General features: G+C 45.3%; 1 protein-coding gene across 3 annotated transcripts in view; it reads left to right on the forward strand.

Annotated features, from left to right (window-relative positions):
• LOC137381495 (uncharacterized) overlaps positions 1-15,540 on the forward strand; it is a 189,931-nt gene that overhangs the window by 20,844 nt on the left and 153,547 nt on the right. For all 3 annotated transcript variants that reach the window (XM_068054178.1, XM_068054177.1, XM_068054179.1), the window contains 3 exons: positions 910-965; positions 5,423-5,630; positions 8,043-8,189. In XM_068054178.1, coding sequence (XP_067910279.1) covers positions 910-965; positions 5,423-5,630; positions 8,043-8,189 — 411 coding nt within the window. The remainder of the gene's footprint in view (positions 1-909; positions 966-5,422; positions 5,631-8,042; positions 8,190-15,540) is intronic.

Raw genomic sequence — 15,540 nt, forward strand, 5'->3', positions numbered from 1 at the left:
GCAACATGTGGTTAGAATCTGGAATGCACTGCCTGAGAGTGTACTGGAGGCAGATTCAATCGTGGCTTTTAAAAGGGAATTGGATAATTATCTGATGAGAAGAAATTTGCAGAGCTATGGAAAGGGGCAGGGAAGTGGGACTAGATGAGTTGTACTTTCTGAGCTGGCACAGACATGAAGGGTCAAGTGGCCTCCTTCTGTGCTGTAAACATTCGATGATTCTGTATGGAGGCCAGGGCCATGCACAATACTCCAGGTGTGGTTTGACCAAAGTATATGGGGACCAGGACATTGCACAGTGCTCTGTGGTTTTTCCTGGAAACTCAGTGGGCAACACACAGCCACATGCAGTACTGAGTTACACAGGCCTGGAAAGCCCCAGGTCTGGCTGCTGGTGGCGTCTGAGTGCCAGATTTCAGCCAGTGTGACAACACTACAATTGGCCTGAGGGTCTCCGATCCAGATTGTTCTCCCCTGCTGAATATTGTGTGTGTTGGAAAATGTGATGCTGATGGAATTGGCTCACCCTGTGCACATGTTGGAATTTGTCCAGGATTTGGAATGAAATGTGACCATTGGGGTAAGGCAGAGGAGATCCAGCAGCACCCTTATAAAGAGTCCGTGCTCTCGGGAGAATGTTGCAGGGGAATTATTGGATAAGGTACATTGTGTAACAAATGCAGATCCATCTCTTACCTTGTCTGTTGACCATGGTTGCTTAACCACACAGCTGGAGTCTGACCCTTTTTGGGGGGTATGTATGAGCTTTGTATTGTACCAAATGCTAATGGCGACTTTCAACAGAGTGGATGAGTGCTTGGCTGCAGAAGCTGCTGTCTGTCTCAGAATACATGCATGTAAAAGATTGCAAAAGCTGCTATTTTTAATGAAATGTCTCTTTTTTTCCAGCATCCTCCTTTATATTCACCAACTAGGAAGAGTTCCCACACCCAGAGTGAGCTGCAGTAAGTATAATGAAAGAAAGAAAAGCTTGTATTTATATAGTGCCGTTCAGGACCTTGGGATGTTCCAAAGCACCTTGCAACCAATGTAATACTTTTGTCATAATGTAAAAAACGCAGCAACCTATTTGCACACAGCAAGACCCCACGAACACAAACAAATGAGATAATGATCAGAATAAAAGCAAAATACTGCAGATGCTGGAAATCTGAAATAAAAACAGAAAGTGCTGGAAATACTCAGCAGGTCTGGCAGCATCTGTCGAGAGAGAAGCAGAGTTAACGTTTCAGGTCTGTGACATGTTCTGATGAAAGGTCACAGACCTGAAATGTTAACTCTACTCTGATCTGCTGAGTATTTCCAGCACATTCTGTTTTTATTTGAGATAATGACCAGATCATCTGTTTTAACAATGTAGGTCAAGTGCTGAAAATTGGTCAGGGCAACACGTAGTGTCATGGGATCTTTTATGTCCACCTGAGAGGGCAGACAGGACCTTGTTTTAACACCTTATCTGAAAGACAGCACCTCTCGGTGTCAGCCTGAATGACGTCTCTGGAGTGGGACCTGAACCCACAATCTTTCGACTCAGGCGAGAGTGCTACCACTGAGCCACAACTGTCACCTCAAACTGTCCCAATACTAATTTGTAAGCTCTTGCAACAAGAACACCTGCCAGCAATTCCGGTGGATTCACATTACAAGGCCTCCATATTACATCAAGGCTAACCTTGTGAAATTCCAGAGTTGGAGATCAGACCTGAATCCAGAGTGAAGTGGAGTGAGACTCACTCCTCCAAGGATTCCATTCTTCTCTAGAGCCAGATTTGGCTGGACTCTGTGAGGTGCGATGTATCTACATTATAGGTGCAGCCTATGTGTGAAGTGTGATTACTTTGGTACTGGTGGTGAGCAATGCCTCGATTTTAAAATTCTTATCCTTGTTTTCAAATCCCTCCCTATCTTTGTAACCTCCTTCAATCTTACAACCCCCTGAGATATCTGCGCTCTTCCAATTCTGGGCTCTTGAGTATCCCAGATTTTGAACGCTCCATCATTGGTGGCAGTGCCTTCAGTTGCCCAGGCCTTAAGCTCTGGAATTCACTCCCTGACCTCGCCACCTCTCTACTTCGCTTTCCTCCTTTAAGACACTCCTTAAAACCTACCTCTGACCAAGCTTTTGGTCATCTGTTCTAATATCTTTTATGTGGCTTAGTGTCAAATTTTGTTGGATAACACTCCTGTGAAGCACCTTAGGGCATTTTACTATATTAAAGGCACTATATAAATGCAAGTTGTTGCTGTTGTGCTGAAATGCTGTGTTTAATTAATGCTAAGCTATGTGTAGCTGTGTTAAATCTACTCTTAATTCAAAGTCACTTGATTCAAATATCTGATCAATTTTTTTTTAGCACAAAATTCCCACTTTGTTATTTCTGTTGCTTACTTCAAATCATTGGATAATTTAATTATTTTAGCGCTGAAAACACCTTTGAATTATCAGGAATAGACTGTATAAAAGGAATCAATTTCCCTTGCACGTGCTGTATATCCCACAGCTCAGTATATTCTATTAAACATATCACTGTGACATGCCTAGCGACACACAAACTCCTGTGGAATACTTCATAGACAACGCTATAACTGGTTTGGGTGGACTTTTTCTTTGTGTTCAGGTTGTGGTCAATACTGGCAAGGATGCTTATTGCCCATCCCTAACTGCCTTGAAAAGATGTTAGTGAGTCTGCTCCTTGAATACTGGTCCACTCACATTGTAGGTGATGTGGAAGCCTTGCAAGAGGCTCAGATGAGGGCCTACTCGATTGATATCTAGTTTAAGGGCCCTCACTTATGAGAACTGGCTGAGAGTGTTGAGGGGTGGCTTTTATTTTGGAAAAGCATAGACTTTAAAGAGAAAATAAAGTCTGTGGGGTGAACTCATAGCGGTCTTAAAATTACAAAAGGTTTTGATAGATTGGATACAAAGAGATTTTTTTTCTGTTTTTGGAGGGATGGGAGGGGAAGAGCAGAACCAGAGGCCATCAATATAAGATAATCACCAAGAAATTCAATAGGAAATTCAGAAGAAACTTCTTTAGTCAAAGGATGGTGAGAACATGGAACTCGCTACCACAGGGAATGGTTGAAGTGAATAGTATAGATGCATTTAAGTCGAAGCTAACAAGCATATGAGGAAGAAGGATTACGATGCTGGATATAGATAAGGAAAGATGGGAGGAGGCTCAAGTGCAGCATAAATGCCAGCATGGAGTGGTTGGGCCGAATGGCCTGTTTCTGTGCCGTATATCCTCTGTGATCCGATGTGATTTTATTGAGGGCTTTTAACATAATGGAAGAGTTAGAATTAATCCAAATGGATAGACTAGTTGAAGAGAAAGTTCAGGGAGGACCAGGACACAAGATTGAGAGCATTGAACTAATTTAGCTACTTTAGGCTACTTTTCACAGTGAGATCAACCTCTGGAACAAGTTACCAGTACATGCCTACATACAGCATGTAGACCGGTCATCTGTGGTTGCTACCCAGTCACTCTGGTCTCCAGGAGTTTGCCAAATCGCCTTCGGAAGGGTGGGACGATTAAATTGCAGAAGTAAGATAAGGGAACACAGGTTCAAACTATTGGAAGAATACTTTGGGCTTGATATCAGGAAATTCTTCACAGGAAGATAGGAATGGTTGGACGAAAAAGACCATAGTCCATCTAGTTCGCCTTCTACCATCTTGGTAGTTGCATGATACAATGATAATGGAGTTGTTGACTAATCAGTCTCTATCAGTCTTCAGAAGAAGGAATTTTCCTCCACACAAGATCAGGGGGCAGGTTGTTCAACCTTGCCCGTCATAGAGCGAAGACCAAAGTACGGAAAGTCCTCATCAGGGAACTCCTCTTTGCTGACGATGCTGCATTAACATCTCACAATGAAGAGTGTCTGCAGAGACTCATCGACAGGATTGCGGCTGCCTGCAATGAATTTGGCCTAACCATCAGCCTCAAGAAAACGAACATCATGGGACAGGACGTCAGAAATGCTCCATCCATCAATATCGGCGACCACGCTCTGGAAGTGGTTCAAGAGTTCACCTACCTAGGCTCAACTATCACCAGTAACCTGTCTCTCGATGCAGAAATCAACAAGCGCATGGGAAAGGCTTCCACTGCTATGTCCAGACTGGCCAAGAGAGTGTGGGAAAATGGCGCACTGACACGGAACACAAAAGTCTGAGTGTATCAAGCCTGTGTCCTCAGTACCTTGCTCTATGGCAGCGAAGCCTGGACAACGTGTGTCAGCCAAGAGCGACGTCTCAATTCATTCCATCTTTGCTGCCTCCGGAGAATACTTGGCATCAGGTGGCAGGACCGTATCTCCAACACAGAAGTCCTCGAGACGGCCAACATCCCCAGCATATACACCCTATTGAGTCAGCGGCGCCTGAGATGGCTTGGCCATGTGAGCCGCATGGAAGATGGCAGGATCCCCAAGGACACATTGTACAGCGAGCTTTTCACTAGTATCAGACCCACCAGCCGTCCATGTCTCCGCTTTAAAGATGTCTGCAAACGCGACATGAAGTCCTGTGACATTGATCACAAGTCGTAGGAGTCAGTTGCCAGTGATTGCTAGAGCTGGCGGGCAGCCATAATGGCGGGGCTATAGTGTGGCGAGTCGAAGAGACTTAGCAGTTGGCAGGAAAAAAGACAAGCGCAAGGGGAGAGCCAACTGTGTAACAGCCCCCACAACCAATTTTATCTGCAGCACCTGTGGAAGAGTCTGTCACTCTAGAATTGGCCTTTATAGCCACTCCAGGTGCTGCTCCACAAACCACTGACCACCTCCAGGCGCTTACCCATTGTCTCTCGAGACAAGGTGGCCAAAGAAGAGTCTCTATCAATTCGTCAGCAACAGAGCCAAACATGCTGGAGAGCTTTGGGAACTATAGGTCCAAAGTCACTTGTTTCTCCCAAGCACGTTACACATGCCACATGTCATGTCACGTGTCACAAAAATATTATTTTCTGGAAGAAACCTATGTAATTTGCATTTACTAACTGCTTCCACCATCTCCCTAGGAATCCTGTTCAATAGATTGCCCTCTCTCTCACTATTGACCAGTTGCTCACTGAAATAATATTTCTGCAGACTAGTTTTGAATTGCCCCCCCTTCAAGTGCAGGCCATGTCCTCTGATTCCACCACTTGGGACAAGGTCAAAACAGCTTGTCATGGACTATGTTATCTTCACGCAAAGAATGAGCAACACATGAAATGGGCTACAAGATAGTGTAGCAAAATCACTTAAGAAACATTTAGGTGCTGCGTTGAGGGGACTGTGGGAACTCTCTGGATAGATGAATAACTCATGACCATTCATCCCTCAACAACTTGTGATGTTGTGATGTTTCAATATAATTTCAATCGCTGCCGCTTGTGTTTTTCAGACAGGCAACAAAACTGGCTGTATGCAAGCAGCAACCAGCTGTGTCAATATTGGACATTCTCCTGGAGAAGATAGTCAGTGACCTGGCCATGGAATTGATCAGAAGTGTTGTCGAGGAGCTTGTCAACAATCACCTGATCACTGCAGCCATCAATAAATCTTTGACAGAATTAATGGAGGAGACAATTGAGCCAATGATACCACAGCTTGTGAGTGTCACTGAGTAACCTTGTTAGACTGTATAACATTTCCTGCTGGTGAAATTCATCTTATAATGAAATGTTGGTGTATTGAATTGTCCTTAATGATGACACAGGCTACAAGAGTCTTTCACAGCCAAGTAATATGTTGAAAAATGAGCTTGGTGTCGCTCACAAAACACTGTCACAATAATGTCTGGGATATTTTACTCTGAGTACTGAGGTGTGTGCAAGTTCAGTGTGACTGTTAAGCTGACGTAAATGTAACAGCAAACTTTTGGCTTAATGCAAGGTTCAGTTTCATTGAGACATCAACCTATGGTTCGTGAGCCTGTTCAAAGAAAGAAGTTTCATTTATATAGCGCTTTTCATGACCTCAGGATATCTGAAAGCCCTTTACAGCCAATGTAGTACTTTTGAAGTACAGTCACTATTCTAATATGGGGAAGTGCAGCAGCCAATTTACACACAGCAAGGTTCGACGAAGAACTATGAGATAATCATGCTGGTTGAGAGAGAAATATTGGTCAGAAATGTCCTGTCTTTTTTCGAATAATGCCATGGGATTTTCAAGACCTCGGTTTCCATCTCATCTCAGTTAAACACGGCACCATCATGTCAACCTGGTATACATGCTCATGTCTCCAAACTGGAACTTGAACCAATAACCTGATTCAGCAATGCGTATGCTACCAAGGCTGATACTTAAATATTCCCTGACACTGGCCAACATTCTTCCCTTAGCCAGCACTACCAGAAACTGTATAATTGGCTATTCATTTATAAGAATATAAGAAATAGGAGCAGAAGTAGACTGCACAGCCTGTCAACTCTGCTCTGCTATTCAGTACATTCATGGCTGATCCATGGCTTCAACTCCACTTTCCCGCCTGCTCCTCATATCCCTTGATTTCCTGAGAGAAGGAAAAACTGCCTATCTCAGCTTTCAATATACTTAATGTAAATATATAAATATAGTTAACGATGGAGCATCCACAACCCTCTGGGGTAGAGAATTCCAGAGATTCACAAACCTTTGAGTGAAGAAATTTCTCCTCATTTCAGTCCTAAATGATTGTCCCCTTATCCTGAGACTGTGTCCCTGTGTTCTAGATTCCCCAGCCAGAGGAAACAACCTCAGTGTCTACCCTATCCAGCCCCTTCAGAATGTTGAATGTTTCAATGAGATCGCCGCTCATTCTTCCAAACTCCAGACAGTCTAGGCCCAATTTACTCAGCCTGTCATCATAGGACAACCCTCTCATCCCAGGAACCAATTTGGTTAGCCTTCACTGTACTGCCTCCAGCTGTGGTACTTAAATATGGAGAACAAAACTGCATGCAGTACTCCAGCTGTGGTCTCACCAAAGCCCTGTATAATTGTAATAAGACTTTCTTATTCCAGTATTCCAATCCCCTTGCAATAAAGGCCAACATGCCATTTGCCTTCCTACTTCCTTGCTGTACCTGCATGCTAACTTTCTGTATTCGTTGTATGAGCACACCCGAGTCCCTCTCAACATCAACATTTACAAGTTCCAAACCTTTAAAAAAAATTCTCCTTTTCTATTCTTACTTCCAGAGTGAATAATCTCACACTTCCCTACATTGTACTCCATCTGCCACCTTGTTGCCCGCTCACGTAACCTGTCTATATCTCTTTGCAGCCTCTCTGTGTCCTCCTCACAGCTTGCATTCCCACCTAGCTTTTGTGTCATCAGTAAACTGAAATACATTACTCTGTCTCTTTGTCTAAGTCATTAATATAGATATCAAATAGCTGAGGCGCCTGCACTGATCCTTGTGGCAATCTACTAATTACAGCTGCCAACTTGAAAATGCCCCATTTATCCTTCCTCTTTGCTCCCTGTCTGTTAACCAATCCTCTATCCATATTAATACAGTACCCCCAACGCCATGAGCCCTTTCCTTGTGTCTTAACCTTTTTGTGACACCTTTTCGAACATCTTTTGGAAATCCAAGTATTCTACATTTAGTGGTTCCCCTTTATCTCCCTACTAGTTACATCCTCAAAAAACTAATAAATTTGTCCAACACAATTACCCTTTCGTGAAACCATGTTGATTTTGTCAGATCAGACTGTGATTTTCTAAGTGCGTTGTTAAGACTGCCTGAAAAAATAGATTCCACAGTTTTCCCGACAACTGATATCAGGCTAACTGGCCTGCAGTTCCCTGTTTTCTCTTCCTCCTTTCTTGAATAGCAGTATTATATTTGCTAACTTCCAATCCACTGGGACCGTTCTAGAATCTATTGCTGCTTGTGGGATGTTGCGGATTCAGAACGAGTGCTAAGTTTTCATATAGACCAACAATGGCTGCACTTCACAGTAATTCATTGTACTTGAAGCTTTTTGAAACATTTCTGAGTAGCTTGATAAATAAATTCTTAATCCCACAGGTCAAAGAAGCTGTAAGTGAGATATTGCTGGAGGGAATCCTGCAGGAAGAAATCCTGCCTGATGTACTGGATGAAGAAGTGAGGAATGTCGCAGTGTTACAGCTGAGCGAATATGATACTGAAATGTACGAGCAGCAGCAGGAAGAGGTGAGGGAGGAGCAGGAAGTTGACTGTTTTAACGCAGTGATTGTGGTCTTTGTGCGGGAAATGTCAACAACAGTGGGGGGGAATCCTTGGTTGAGGAAAAAGGAGGTTATATCAGAAGCACCGTCATGGAAGGTAGCATCATCAGAGCAGATGCATTGGAGACGGAGAAACTGGGAGAATGGAATGGAGTCCTTACAGGAGGTAGGGTGTGAGGAAGTGTAGTCCAGGTAGCTGTGGGAGTCGGTGGGCTTATAATGGATATTAGTAGACAACCTAAGATTTAAATCTTTTGGTACAGACCAGGAGTTAGAGTTAGTCAGCGGGGAAGGAAACAGGAGCAATAACACAGAAAGAATTAAAGACAGCAAGAAATCAGAGCAAAGCAATGGAGGATTGGAGATGGACTGGACCCAAAAACCAAAAGATCTTTAAACGCAAAGTGCCATGATCCACTCCAGTGCTGATTTAACCAACGTTATTGGGTTGGGGGCGATCATCTATTTCAAATAAACTGGGTGGGTGCCCATGCCGCTCGGGGTGATTCTCAGGGGCTGCTATAAGATAGAGGCCACTGAAAACAGTCACTGTTGCCTGCTCGGTGGCTGGGGATGTGGGGAATTGGTGAGGTCTTCCAAGCTGTTTACGCTCTTTTCACACAAAGCATTGTGGAAATCTGGAACTCTGTCCTCCAAAAGGCTGTGCATGCTGGGAGTCAAATAGAGCTTTTAACACTGAGATGGATAGGTTTTAGGGAAGGGTTATCGAAGGATATGGAAAAAGGATGAGTAAATGGGGTTGAGGTACGGATCAACCATGATCCAATTAGAATCATACAGTACAGAAGGAGGCCATTCGACCCATCATGCCCATGCTGGGTCTTTTGTAGAGCTAGCCAATTAATCCCACTCCACCTGCTCTTTCCATGTAGCCCTGTAATATTTTTCCCTCTAGTATTTATCAACTTTTCCTTGAATGTTATGATTGAATCTGCTTCTACCACCGTTTCAGGCAGTACATTCCAGATCATAGCAACTCACTGTGTAAATAAAAAACTTTCCTCATGTCTCCTCCTGTTCTCTTTCCAATCACCTTAAATCTTTCTCCTCTGGTTATCAACTCTTCTGCCACTCAAAATAGTTTTTTCCTTATTTGCTCTGTCAAAACCCTCCATAATTTTGAACACTTCTACCAAATCTCCTCTTAACCTTCTCTGCTGTTCGTAAAACAACCCTAGTTTTCCATTCTCTCCACATAACTGAAGTCTCTCACCCCAGTATTATTCTGGAAAACCTCCTCTGCACACTCTCCAAGATGTTAACATCCTTCCTAAAGTGGATGTGGAAATGGGCTCAAGGGACAGGACGATCTATTGCTATTTCGATATGCCCCTCCACAAACTACATTTTTGTGCTCTGTTGGCTCCCTTTATAAGGGGATTGAAAGGTGGTGGCAATTATTTTGAAAACCTGTAGGGGTCCAGGCCACGATCCAGTTGGACCATATCTCCATGTGCCAGTTTCAGGTCATAGAGTTATATAGCACAGAAACAAGCCCTTCGGCCCATCATGTCTGTGCCAGCCATCAAGCACCTAACTATTCTAATCCCATTTTCTAGCACTTGGTCCATAGCCTTGTATGTTATGGCGTTTCAAGTGCTCATCTAAATGCTTCTTAAATGTTGTGACGGTTCCTGCCTCTACCATCTCTTCAGGCAGTGTGTTCCAGATTCCAATCACCCTCTGGGTGAAAACATCTTTCCTCAAATCCCCTCGAAACCTCCTGCACCTTACCTTAAATCTATGCCACAAAAACAAGAAATGCCGGATTCACTCAGCAGGTCTGGCAGCATCTGTGGAAAGAGAAGCAGAGTTAACGTTTCGGGTCAGTGACCCTTCTCTTTCCACAGATGCTGCCAGACCTGCTGAGTGAATCCGGCATTTCTTGTTTTTGTTTCAGATTTCCAGCATCCGCAGTATTTTGCTTTTACTTAAATCTATGCCCCCTGGTTATTGAGTTACCCTTCTTGAATAATGGTACCACATTCACTGCCCTCCAATCCTCTGGTACCTCTCCTGTGGCCAGAGAGGATTTGAAAATTTGTGTCAGAGCCCCTGCAATCTCCTCCCTTGCCTCACATAACAGCCTGGGATACATCTCATCTGGGCCTGGGGATTTATCCACTTTTAAGCCCGCTAAAACAGCTAATACTTCCTCCCTTTCAATACTAATATGTTCAAGTATATCACAATCCCCCTCCCTGATCTCTACACCTACATCCTCCTTCTCCATAGTAAACACAGATGAAAAGTAATCATTTAAAACCTCACCTATATCCTCCGGCTCCACACACACATTGCCACTTTGGTCCCTAATGGGCCCTACTCTTTCCCTGGTTATCTTCTTGCCCTTAACATACTTATAAAACGCCTTAGGATTTTCCTTTATCTTGCCCGCCAGTGTTTTTTCATGTCCCCTCTTTGTTCTCCTATTTTTTTAAGGACCCCCCCCCCCCCCACACTTTCTATATTCCTCTCGAGCCTCCACTGTTTTCAGCACTCTGAATCTGCCATAAGCCTTTTTTTTTAACTGATTCAATCCTCCATATCCCTTGACATCCAGGGTTCCCTGGACTTTTTGTTCCTACCCTTCATCTTAATGGGTACATGTTGGCTCTGAACTCTCTCTATTTCCTCTTTGAATGACTCCCACTGGTCTGATGTAGACTTTCCTACAAGTAGTTGCTCCCAGTCCACTTTGGTCGGATCCTGTTTTATCATATTAAAATCAGCCTTCCTCCAATTCAGTACCTTTATTTCCGGTCCATCATTGTTCTTTTCCATAACTATCTTAAAACTTAGTGTTATTGTCACTATCCCCGAAATGTTCCCCCACTGACACTTCTACCACTTGTCCGGCTTCACTCCCTCGGATTAGGTCCAGTACTGCCCCTTCTCTTGTAGGACTTTCTACGTACTGGCTCAAAAAGCTCTCCTGTATGCATTTTAAGAATTCCGCCCCCTTTAAGCCTTTTGCACTAACTTATCCCAGTTGATATTGGGGAAGTTGAAATCCCCTACTATTATTACCCTATTATTTTTACACTTCTCTGAGATTTGCCGACATATCTGCTCCTCGATCTCTCCCTGACTGTTTGGGAGCCTGTAGTACACTCCCAGACAAGTGATTGCCCCCTTTTGTTTTTAAGTTCTAAGCATATGGCCTCATTTGAGGAACCTTCTAAGATATCATCCCTCCTTACTGCAGTAATTGACTCCTTGATCAACAGTGCAATGCCACCTCCTCTTTTACCCCCTCCCCTGTCATGCCTGAAGATTCTATACCCTGGAATATTGAGCTGCCAGTCCTGCCCCTCCCTGAACCATGTCTCTGTGATAGCAATAATATCATAATCCCATGTGCTAATCAATGTCCTCAATTCATCTGCCTTACTAGTAAGACTCCTTGCATTAAAATAGATGCAATCCAGCCTTGCATTTTTCCCTTGTGCCTTAACAGGTCTATATTTGCTCTTCCTTCCAGACTGACTCAGTATCTCTTCTATATTTGACTGTGCATCACCCCTACTGTAACTCCACTCTGTATCCCATCCCCCTGCCAAATTAGTTTGACGCCCCCCCCCCCCCAACCCTGCCGCCAACAGCACTAGCAAACCTCCCAGCAGGGATGTTGGTCCTGTTCCGGTTCAGGTGCAACCCATCCAATTTGTACAGGTCCCACCTTTGCCAGAAACAGACCCAGTGATCCAGGAAACTAAAGCCTTCCCTCCTGCACCACCTCCTCAGCCATGCATTCATCTGCTCTATCCTCCTATTCCTATACTCAATAGCATGTGACACTGGGAGCAATCCAGAGATTACAATCTTTGAGGTCCTGCTTCTTAATCTGCTACCTAGCTCCCTAAATTCTTGTTGCAGGACCTCATCCCTCCTTCTACCTATGACGTTGGTACCAATATGTACCACAACCTCTGACTGCTCACCCTCTCCCTTCAGAATGTCCTGCAGCTGCTCCGAGGCATCCTTGACCCTAGCACCAGGGAGGCAACATACTATCCTGGAGTCTTGTTCGCGGCCACAGAAACGCCTGTCTGTTCCCCTTACGATTGAATCCCCTATCAGTATGGCTCTCTCACTCTTTTTCATCCCATCCTGTGCAGCAGAGCCATCCGTGGTGCCACAAACTTGGCTGTTACTGCTTTACCCTGGGAAGCCATCCCCCCCAACAGTATCCAAAGCGGTATATCTGTTTGAGAGGGGGATGTCCACAGGGGACTCCTGCACTACCTGCCTGCGCCTACTACTCCTCCTGGAGGTCACCCATGCCTTCTCTGCCTCTGCAGCCATTACCTGCGGTGTGACCACCTCGCTAAACGTGCTATCCATGGCGTCTTCAGCATTGCAGATGCTCCACAGTGAGTCCATCCGCAGCTCCAGCTGTGCAATGCAGTCCGCTAGTAGCAGCAGCTGGACACACTTCCTGCACACTAGAAGTGTCCCTGATTTCCCACAAAGTGCAGGAGGAGCAGGCCACGGTGTTGAGCTCTCCTGCCATGACTTAGCCTGAGATTAAGTTCCTTAGTTACTCCCTTTAATTTGGAGTACTAATTCCAATAGGGACCTTATTCTACTCCAGACGCTACCTACTATAATCTAAAATCCCGACCTTTACTTTTACTTTGGGTGTTCTTCTTTGGCCTCCTTGTCTCGAGAAACAATGGGTAAGCACCTAGAGGTGGTCAGTGGTTTGTGGAGCAGCGCTGGAGTGGCTATAAAGGCCAATTCTAGAGTGACAGACTCTTCCACAGGTGCTGCAGATAAAATTGGTGTCGGGGCTGTTACACAGTTGGCTCTCTCCTTGCACTTCTGTCTTTTTTCCTGCTAATTGTGAAGTCTCTTCAACTCGCCACTCTTTAGCCCCGCCTTTATGGCTGTCCGCCAGTACTGGCGATCACTGGCAACTGACTCCCACGACTTGTGGTCAATGTCACAGGACTTCATGTCGCGTTTGCAGACGTCTTTAAAGCGGAGACATGGACGGCCGGTGGGTCTGATACCAGTGACGAGCTTGCTGTACAATGCGTCCTTGGGGGTCCTGCCATCTTCCATGCGGCTCACATGGCCAAGCCATCTCAAGAGTCGCTGGCTCAGTAGGGTGGATAAGCTGGGGATGTTGGCTGCCTCGAGGACCTCTGCGTTGGAGATACGGTCCTGTCACCCGATGCCAAGGATTCTCGGAAGATGGAATGAGTTGAGACGTCGCTCTTGGCTGACACACGTTGTCCAGACCTCACTGCCATAGAGCAAGGTACTGAGGACACAGGCTTGATACACTCGGACTTTTGTGTTCTGTGTCAGTGTGCCATTTTCCCACACCCTCTTGGCCAGTCCGGACATAGCAACGGATGCCTTTCCCATGTGCTTGTTGATTTCTGCATCGAGAGTCGGGTTACTGGTGATAGTTGAGCCTAGGTAGGTGAACTCTTGAACCACTTCCAGAGCGTGGTCGCCGATATTGATGGATGGAGCATTTCTGACATCCTGTCCCATGATGTTCATTTTCTTGAGGCTGATGGTTAGGCCAAATTCATTGCAGGCAGCTGCAATCCTGTCAATGAGACTCTGCAGGCACTCTTCAGTGTGAGATGTTAATGCAGCATCGTCAGCAAAGAGGAGTTCCCTGATGAGGACTTTCCGTACTTTGGTCTTCGCTCTATGATGGGCAAGGTTGAACAACCTGCCCCCTGATCTTGTGTGGAGGAAAATTCCTTCTTCTGAAGACTTGAACACATGTGAGAGCAGCAGGGAGAAGAAGATCCCAAACAGTGTAGGTGCGAGAACACAGCCCTGTTTCTCGCCATTCAGGATAGGAAAGGGGTCTGATGAGGCACCGCTATGCTGAATTGTGCCTTTCATAGTGTCATGGAATGAGGTGATGATACTTAGTAGCTTTGGTGGACATCCGATCTTTTCTAGTATTCTGTAGAGACCACGTCTGCTGACGAGGTCAAAGGCTTTGGTGAGATCTATGAAAGCAACGTAGAGGGGCATCTGTTGTTCACGACATTTCTCCTGTAGCTGGAGAAGGGAGAACAGCATGTCAATGGTGGATTTCTCGGCTCGAAAGTTGCACTGTGCCTCAGGGTAGACATGCTCAGCCAGCTTCTGCAGTCTGTTTAAAGCGACTCGAGTGAAGACTTTCCCCACTATGCTGAGCAGGGAGATTCCACGGTAGTTGTTGCAGTCACCGCGGTCACCCTTGTTCTTATAGAGGTTGAGGATATTGGTATCGCGCCTGTCCTGTGGTACTGCTCCCTCATCCCAGCACAGGCAAAGCAGTTCCTGGAGTGCTGAGGGTATAGCAGGCTTAGCAGGCTTGGCACTCTTGATTATTTCAGGGGTAATGCCATCCTTTCCAGGGGCTTTTCCACTGGCTAGAGAATCAATGGCATCACTGAGTTCCGATTTTGTTTGCTGTTCGTGCAGCTCATCCATGACTGGCAGAGGCTTTGCTGCATGCAGGGCGGTCTCAGTGACAACATTTTCCCTGGAGTACAGTTCTAGGTAGTGCTGCACCCAGCGGTCCATTTGCTTGCGTTGGTCAGTGATCGTTTCCCCTGATTTAGACTTGAGGTTTGGGGGTGCAATCTTCTTGATGATTGGCCCAAAAGCTCTCTTAATACCATCATACATTCCTCTGATGTTTCTGGTGTCGGAGACCAGCTGAATGCGACTTCATAGGTGTTGTCAGTAGTCATTTGCACAGTGCCTGGCTGTTCTTTGTGCAGCGCTTCTGGCTACTTTCAGTTTTTTTTTTATTTCCAAAATATACTTTATTCATAAAAATCTGTAAAAAATACATTACCAAACAGTTTCAAACAGCACCAAGTCAAAAAATACGAACAGTGCAAAGGAGGTCCGTTTCCTTCTATACAATCATGAGTTGCCTCACAACCCTTCCATTTCATTGTCGTGCCAGATACATTTTTACATTTTACAGCAGACAAAATTTTCCCGATGCAGTTCGAGGGGTTTCCCATGGATCCAGCCCCTCAGTTCAGCTTGGTGGGGGGACCTTACACTGTGGTCGTTCCCCATTGAGCCTTTGCTGCGACTGCCCCAAGCTTTAGTGCATCCCTCAGCACGTAGTCCTGGACCTTGGAATGTGCCAGTCTGCAACATTCAGTCGTGGACAACTCTTTGCGCTGGAAGACCAGCAGGTTTCGGGCAGACCAAAGGGCGTCTTTCACCGAATTGATAGTCCTCCAGCAGCAGTTGATGTTTATCTTGGTGTGCGTCCCTGGGAACAGCCCGTAGAGCACAGTCTCCTGTGT

This window comes from Heterodontus francisci, chromosome 22, assembly GCF_036365525.1.
Source record: "Heterodontus francisci isolate sHetFra1 chromosome 22, sHetFra1.hap1, whole genome shotgun sequence".
Classification (NCBI taxonomy): Eukaryota; Metazoa; Chordata; class Chondrichthyes; order Heterodontiformes; family Heterodontidae; genus Heterodontus; species Heterodontus francisci.